Source organism: Styela clava, chromosome 6 (assembly GCF_964204865.1).
Source record: "Styela clava chromosome 6, kaStyClav1.hap1.2, whole genome shotgun sequence".
Classification (NCBI taxonomy): domain Eukaryota; kingdom Metazoa; phylum Chordata; class Ascidiacea; order Stolidobranchia; family Styelidae; genus Styela; species Styela clava.
The window spans coordinates 15,204,678-15,212,726 of NC_135255.1; the positions used below are offsets into that span (position 1 = coordinate 15,204,678).

Here is an 8,049-nt window from a genome sequence, read left to right on the forward strand (position 1 = left end):
CCAATGACGTCAATTATTAGCATGTCGTGACGATTGTATAGCTCCATCAGTTCCTTTCGAATTCCATGTTGAATTTGTCGATATAAGATGGCTTCGTACGTCCTCAACCAGACTGATAACTGGTATGTAACCTGGTATGTAACCAAGTATGTACTGTCTTAATTACGATGATATGATGTTAAATTAGCAATTAAACACGGTTATAGAACAAGAGCGCATTATTTAAACAGAGAGCTACGCCCAAATATATGGACACGTGTGGTCGCAGTACAGTACGGTTTACCGTACCGTCGATCAGCGTAAGGAAAAAATCGTAGCAAGGTATCGTAAGGACTTCGTTACGAAGCATCGACGTTCGATGGCACGTGATCAAAAAGAAGAGGAGTGTCGGCTATGCGTCCGCAGAACGTTCAGTGACGTCATAGCAAACAAAAACGAATCTCACAGAGCTAACAGAAATATTTTAAATAGATAAAAGTAATAGCCTTCTGGAGAAAAATTTCATCTTTAACCAGTAAAAAGTTCGAAGCAATCGGTCCAGTAATGAAAGAGAAAAGCGTTTTTTTAGATTTTCCACTAGATGTCCAAAAAGTGTCAAAGAACAACAACAACAAGACCAACATAATATTGAAACGATCGGTATGTCCACTACGTGTCCAATAAACACGGTGGTCGTCCATGGGTCCGTCTTAGCTGTCCAGCTGAGCATCTGGTTTGCCAAATAACAATAACAACAACATTTTTGGCACTGGCACACATCGTGTCAAATAATTAACGGATTAAGGAGTATATGTTGTTCTAATGCGAAGTCAATGACCATATGGCATTCATTCATAAACGCTTATCTTCTGAAGCTGCAACTCAGTTCTACAAAGCACTGGACATTTCGAGAGAATGCCGGCGGTAAACAAATACACGCGTGCGATTTATCACGTACGCGTTTTATTAATGGATGTGATAGGCGTCGCTTAGAACTATCTTAAGTTTATATTACTTAATATTATTTATTTACCGTATATTTGCATAGATTCGATTTTAAAACTAAATAAATCAAGAAAAAAATTTGGTTCTAGTTTTCTAGAATTAAATACGTTCTAAATACAAATTTATCAACCTTTTTAAAAATATTGTTTTCCTGCGACTCTGTCCACCTTCCAAGCATACGTGTATGACGTCAGGTCTCAGCAGCCATATAAACAGTCGAAAGACCCCGTTTAAACTTATTGTAACTTGTAAGCTGTCATTGTCGATTGTTTTAGGTTTTCATCTAATGCATAATGGCTCAAAAAGAACAACAAACTGGAACTTGGGATGGTGTTACACGACGGATTTTAATCGCTGTGGACGACAGTGAAAATTCTCTAGCGGCTTTCGATTGTGAGTTCACAGGGGAAATCAGAGTCTATGTATTTAAATCATTTTCCTGATTATGCTGGAGCCGGCAATTCAGATAATAATTCCTCTCAATGTCACTGTTTTAATCTATTATGATACTTAATTCTGGTTTAGTACTGTATTAGCTTTTCTGTAAGACTTCAAATTATAGTTTGCATTAAAATCTTGAACCTGAAAACTCACAAATTAATTCAAATATGATTGGATTTTGTTGAGATTTCTTTTCAATTTTATACCTTGTTTACTAAAATGAAATTATTTGCAGATTATGTCAAACACGTCAACAAGCCAGGGGATCAGTTGATAGCTTTTCATGTATCGGACCAAGTAAAAATGCCAACCTATGCTTTGTTTTCAGGTATTTTTATTATAAAAAATAACGTGTTTTTTCTATTCAACCATGCTTCGTTTGATACTGCACTTTTTAGGCACTTAACATTTTAAAAAGCAGTTGGAAATGTACTAATTCTGGGGTATTACAGCTTTTTTAATATATAGGAAAGCTGGTATATAATTATGATTTGGGGTGATTGTACTCGTACTTAAACGAGATACAAGTCAAGTAAAATGTGCTGATCCTTGCTCAATTTTTCTTGGAAATGTTTTCCGTCATTCTTGCAGTTGGTTTTGTTATGCAAACAGATTTAATGTCAGGTATTACAGAGGGTGTGGGATTCAGTCCAGATCAAATGATGGCAATGATTGATGAACTCAGAGAAAAGAACAAAGCTTTGGAAGCAAAATACAACAAAAAGTGTTCGGAACTGGAGGTATATGATTTTTTTCTACAAACAAGCCGATTATTGTTTCAACGATTTTTCTTGATTTTGAAAAAAATTGATTGTATGGTTTATGTTGAAATGGTTTTTCATTCGTTTGATGTTTCTATGATATGCTTCTGATTCAAAAGTAAATTCATTCTGAATAGTAAATTTTTCTTCCGATTACAGTAAACATATACCAGTGGATGGAATTTTTCATGAATTTATTAGGAGTTTATCCATTTGTTACAGACAAGGCTGCAAACAAAACGCAGACAGACTGCATACTGGTTCGGAGATATGTGTCTATTTTAAATGTTAACCTTGCACAAATATCTGTATCAAGAATTGTAGTTCAAATATAACTATTTTTCCTTTTTTTTAGATCAAACACAAATGTCTGATTGTATCTGAAGATCCCCATGGTCCTGGACATGCAATATGTGACAGTGCAAAGAAACATAACGCTGATATGATCATTGTCGGATCTAGGGGACTGGGAACACTAAGAAGAACCATACTCGGATCTGTGAGCACCTACGTCATACATCACAGCCATATACCTACATTGGTTTGTCCAGTTGGAGAATCATAATGATATAGTCACCAAAGAAATTTCTGTTGTATTTAAACTGTGGTGGCCAATACTTAAAATTCCGTGAAATTTTTTCGCTTGTGCAAGTATTTTTAAGTGAACAATGAGCAAACATGATTATCTGTTCTATAAAAAGTTGTTTGGCGTAGTTGAAATCACTTGATGTTTTATAAAAAGAACTGAAGTGACCGATGTAAAAAGTATTGTGCCTATATATGAATGATTGTATAATATATATATTATGTAATTTTGATGATTTTCAGAATTTTTTTCTTCTAAATTATCGTAGCAAAGTCTCAGCGCAATACCTTTTTGGAATTACATGAGTTAGCCTTGTATGTGTATTATTATAATTGTATTGACATTTATTCTTCGAATTTGGATTCATTAAATTAGGATTAGGGACCCTGTTACAAATTGTTTAAGTTAATACATATATGAAGCCGTTCCGTTGCATTGTGATTTCTATGTTGGTTTCCGAATATGGGTGATTTCTGTTGGATGAAAAAAGTCTACTCAAAGAGAGGAGTTTATTTTACGGGAGTGCACATGATCTTGCGTTCAATACAAATAAGCATAGAAAAGGGGTAATTGTGAGAAAATTGTACTTACATTTATTCGGATAGTTGGCCAAACGAAAATTTGATGAAATGTATATGCCTTGTGAAGCGGTTCTTTCATTTTCTGTGCCTCTGAACTTTCTATATCAGGCAGAAGAGTTGAAATTCGGGTCCCACTTTAATTGTTCATGTTAGCACTTTGTTAACTAGCTATCAGATTGTGGTTCAAGCTATTCTGAAAGTTGTTCTTTTAACGCTGAGTTTCTTTAGAGTTCGTATTACATAATTTTTAGTTAAACGCGGTCCTCGATTTGAATTCCGCACTAACTTTAAGGTATGCATGCTGGCAAGTGGAAACTCCGGTGCAACTGCGGTGATATGCAGTTTTCAAAGTAATGTAATAATGAATCCAACATTTTCCAAGGACATTAAAACTCTAGGGTGCTAAGTGATAGATGTCACATGGTAATCTGTAATTTGACTCAACAGTCGCACATTGCACAGATACCCAAATCGCATTATTCTGGGACCCGTTACGATAATTATGAAATCAAAATCAACTTTCGATGTTGTGAGCAATGATAACTAAGCTCTGTTCGAAGGGAATCATTTTTTGGATATATCATCTCAATTAGATATATCCGACCAGACCATGTAGTTGTGGACTTACGTGAAATTTGATCTGGTTTGATGACGACGCGAGTTTAACTTAAAGCAACTTAAATTCATGAACCCCAGCAAAACTAAAATCCTTTTCATTTTATGTTTATTAAGCTCGTTACAATTATCCATATTTTTTTTCATTTTATCTCTTTTTTTACTATGGCTTAGTCGGCATGTATTCTCGACCTAGCCCTCCTGCCCCGCAACCCCCTTTGCGAAGCACCCTAGACGCAATGTAGTTAGAAATAATGTTTTAAACAGGTGTACGTCTCAATAGCAAGCTATCTTCTGGACCAAATTGTCAAGTGATGTCAAGATTTTTCTTAATTTTGCACATGTGTCTTTCTACATTTCATCTCAGTCGGTGATATTTTGGGATGTATATTTATCTATATTCTCAACTTACGTCTAAATTATGCAATGAAATTGGGGGATTGCAGATCCCCCCTTCTTAATCGAGTCAAATTAGAGAAAATTGCCGCCGTCGACTGCCAATGAGAAGTGCACAAATGCCGATCATTAGAACACATTATATTGAATGATAAGATATCACTTTACAGCCAAAAGGATTAAACTTACTTTTCAAATAAATAACAGGACTAAATTTATTTTGAAAGAATTGTGTGCATCAACCAAGATCAGTGGTTCTCTAACTTTTTAATTAAACCGCGCCTCTTTCATAGAATTTGCCAAGTCTCGCACCCAACCTCAAAAATATCCAGCTAGCAATAGGCTACAAATAACAGACAGTAAGACGAAAGCATGTTGAAAATATATGGATGGAACATAAATATCTAAAATGAAGAAATGTAAATATCCAAAATAAGGCGGGAAAGGTCAAATCTAACCAATATTTTATGATTTCATTTCGTTTCACGTCCCCTCAAAAAGTTGTCTACGCCCCCTTGTGGGGCTCCCCCAGTTTGAGAATCACTGACCTAGTTCTTAAACATATAAGATCAACTCTCCACACTTGTGGATGGGAACCGCTGTACTAAATTACTTTTGCTTCGCACGCAAAAACAAATCAATTGTCGTTCATTTAATAAAGTATGCACGGGCCAAGTAACGAATTTTACAGTAACAAATTGCCGAATGGAGCGATCATTGAAGATTTCAGAAAATTACACGCAATAATATTTGTCAACGAAGGAACTTGTCCAAAATGCATGTCCTCAGATATACTAAATATTTTTTTTTGCGTTTTCTTATTTAAAAAACTTAATAAATGCATCCAGATGTGCTGCTTAGTAATTACAATATAGATCGACCTAAATTTATCGAAATGTTTTCTATCGCACTTTGGAAGTGGACATTCAGGAAAACAAAACATGTTTTCGTATATTTCGAGAGAATTCGAATCGTGCGCGAGACACCGGTCACGTACTGTCGCGCAATGATGCGCATCGATATCCAATTGGTTGTGGTATGAGCATCAACTAAGCAGGTAAGGCCTTTCAAATCACCATTAAAATATCATAGAATTATTCAAAAAGAATATCAAGAATTAATGATTAATTACTAATGTGATTGTTTTATATGTAAATGCCAAGAATTTACTCATTCTCACTCCATAAACTATGATCGTTGATTGGACTCCGTGCACCTCAGAGTCCGGACGGAGGCATGTTTCTCCGATTCGCGTTCGCACAAAAGAACACGTTCGTCATCAATATCGTATTTCGAACAATATAAACGGGATTGCAGACGAAGCGCGTCCATAAGTGCCTCTTCTAAGCTTGTTGATTGGAGTGCAATTCGCGTTATAACGCTCTTTCTACTGTTTCTACTACGCAATTTCGATATGGCTCAACAACAGGAGGAAACTCACGAAACTTGCGGTGTGCAAAGAGTATTAATTGCTGTGGACGATAGTGAAAATGGGGCCGCTGCATTTGATTGTAAGTTCTTTTATGTAATAATATAAACGTGGATCAAGTTATTTGGAAATTTGAGGCAAAGAAGAAAAATCCAAAATCACTGTATTTCTTACTCAAATTTGGATTATAAACTCACCTGCAACGTAGATTATTATTGTTAAAAAATATTTGCTTACGTTCAAGAGTAGAATGTAGGCCTAGTTGGTATTTTTCAAACTTTAGCTTTGCCCAACATGCAATTCCATTTCGCCATGTTCTTCTGCATCATAAAAATACTGATTTTCTGTCAGTAAATATGATCGGTGGCTCACTGTACTTAAGTAATATCTAGCAGTTGTGAATGAGTTTTATTTAGCAAACGAATATCCTCTCGCAGATTACATCGAGCACGTTCACAGACAGGAAAATCAGTTGATTGCTCTTCATGTATCGGACCAAGTGAAAATGCCAACCTATGCTTTGTTTTCAGGTATTTTTATTATTATTTCCCTATTTATAGCATTTACCGAGTAGTTTAATCTTCAACATGTGAACCATAGCCTGAATTTGTTCGTGTTACTATTAAAAGCAGAAATTAATGCATTAAGTGATTCCTGCATGAAATCTTTAATACAAACAATAGTGAACGAAAAAATACTAAAATGCACTCAATGCTGCCTAATTACTTTACCGACCTCAGTTTAGAGTATTATAAAAAAAAAATTGTATTTTGACAGGACTTATTTCGTCCTGTCAATAAATAAAGTAATTATACACGCAAGATAATGCGCTGAATTGCTTTCTTGACGGTAATGGACTTTAGAATTTATTGAAGATAATGTGATGGCACAATTACAACGCTATCAGATATTCTATGAATTGCAATTCCTCATTCTTCAATTCCCTTATTTCCCTTTGCTTGCTTCTTCGCTTGTCCTTACAACCATGACTGATGTCAGGCCTTACAGAAGGTGTTGGATACAGTCACGAGGAAGTGACGGCGATGGTCGAAAAACTCAAAGAAAGAAATAAAGCTCTCGAAGACAAGTACAATAAAAAGTGCAATGATCTGAAGGTGGGTTATCTAGTCCTATTATGTAATATTTTAGCAAGTTTTTTGGGTACTCTCGTAGTGTATGTACCAGGTTAGGGTTGGGCCATAATTTTATTCCGATTCTCCTTATTTTAGTTCTATTACGCGTTCGGAGACTGTCTGTGTTAGTCAAGTAAATATACCCCCTGCCCATAGGTTTCAGTATCTTTATACAACTTGATGTAGAATGGGTAAACAAAATTAGTTCCCTCTTTATTGGTGCATACACTTCTGGAGCGTCGTTTTTTTTTACGTTTGTACGAGAAGAAGACTAGGCAGTAGTAATCGACAATCTCCATTCTTTTTAGATCAAACATAAAGTCTTGATTGTGTCGGAAGATTCACATGGAGTCGGACATGCTATATGTCAGAGCGCAAAGAAACACGATGCAAATTTGATTGTAGTCGGATCTCGCGGACATGGAACGTTGCGGAGAACCATACTCGGATCTGTGAGCACCTATGTCATTCACCACAGTCATATTCCAACCCTGGTCTGTCCTGTCCATCATAAATGAATGAACGTCACCTGAAAGACGATGCAATACCATGTTATTCAAACATTCGCCGTGTAAAAACTTGCCCATTTTACTGATTGATTATATTCTCTGTCAAAAGAATTTGTGTGCTTGGAATACGTTGTTTCAAATACTTGATTGTACAAAATATCTTTTCCACGTGCCATATACGCCGTTCAATATCGTTATTATAATGGTGCTTCACGTCTTTCAATTGTGTATTTTACACTGGTAACAAAACAACACGTCTGGTGTGATACCTGTATGGAAATCCATTACTTACACTACACCATTGGTAATCATTATAGGGCGTCACCTTCAAAAGGATATAATTCATACCTTTTTCAACTTCCTCTTGGAAAATTGATAAGACCACCATTTTGTCAATCACAGAGTGCATATATATAATTTCTTCATATTTGAAAAATAATAGGAATGTTGTGTACTCAAACCAAAAATTTCCGGTTCTCACATAATCACATTCTTGTTCAAACTGACTGATAATATCCCTTTTTTAGTCGGCAATAGTTTTGAGTAGATTCTGAAATATGCTTCACCTATTTGTTTTCACTTTGAACAAACGAATACAAAACGGCGTTGCATGA

The 8,049-nt window shown here is 35.6% G+C and overlaps 2 protein-coding genes across 6 annotated transcripts; both read left to right on the forward strand.

Moving 5' to 3' along the window:
* Positions 1-1,191: 1,191 nt before the first annotated feature.
* LOC120330881 (universal stress protein YxiE-like) lies at positions 1,192-3,200 on the forward strand. Of its 3 annotated transcripts, none has more exons than XM_039397853.2 (4): positions 1,192-1,377; positions 1,661-1,753; positions 2,038-2,165; positions 2,542-3,200. In XM_039397853.2, exons 1-4 carry the CDS (start codon positions 1,278-1,280, stop codon positions 2,749-2,751), a joined length of 531 nt encoding a protein of 176 aa, XP_039253787.2. In that variant the 5' UTR covers positions 1,192-1,277; the 3' UTR covers positions 2,752-3,200. The 3 variants fall into 3 exon arrangements, with proteins under 3 accessions (XP_039253787.2, XP_039253788.2, XP_039253789.2); XM_039397854.2 differs by having other exon boundaries at positions 2,050-2,165; XM_039397855.2 differs by having other exon boundaries at positions 1,198-1,377; positions 2,059-2,165.
* Positions 3,201-5,623: 2,423 nt separating this feature from the next.
* Positions 5,624-8,049, forward strand: LOC120330909 (universal stress protein YxiE-like). 3 transcript variants are annotated; one of them, XM_039397896.2, is made up of 4 exons: positions 5,624-5,875; positions 6,231-6,323; positions 6,805-6,908; positions 7,235-8,049. In XM_039397896.2, exons 1-4 carry the CDS (start codon positions 5,779-5,781, stop codon positions 7,442-7,444), a joined length of 504 nt encoding a protein of 167 aa, XP_039253830.1. In that variant the 5' UTR covers positions 5,624-5,778; the 3' UTR covers positions 7,445-8,049. The 3 variants fall into 3 exon arrangements, with proteins under 3 accessions (XP_039253830.1, XP_039253828.1, XP_039253829.1); XM_039397894.2 differs by having other exon boundaries at positions 5,626-5,875; positions 6,793-6,908; XM_039397895.2 differs by having other exon boundaries at positions 5,628-5,875; positions 6,802-6,908.

Bases quoted from the DNA above. Each gene is read 5' to 3' on its own strand.
- LOC120330881 (XM_039397853.2), top strand. From the start codon at position 1,278: ATGGCTCAAAAAGAACAACAAACTGGAACTTGGGATGGTGTTACACGA. The intron at 1,378-1,660 runs GTGAGTTCACAG...AATTATTTGCAG, and splicing joins TTCTCTAGCGGCTTTCGATT to ATTATGTCAAACACGTCAAC. The intron at 2,166-2,541 runs GTATATGATTTT...CCTTTTTTTTAG, and splicing joins AAAAGTGTTCGGAACTGGAG to ATCAAACACAAATGTCTGAT.
- LOC120330909 (XM_039397894.2), top strand. From the start codon at position 5,779: ATGGCTCAACAACAGGAGGAAACTCACGAAACTTGCGGTGTGCAAAGA. The intron at 6,324-6,792 runs GTATTTTTATTA...GACTGATGTCAG, and splicing joins AACCTATGCTTTGTTTTCAG to GCCTTACAGAAGGTGTTGGA. The intron at 6,909-7,234 runs GTGGGTTATCTA...CATTCTTTTTAG, and splicing joins AAAAGTGCAATGATCTGAAG to ATCAAACATAAAGTCTTGAT.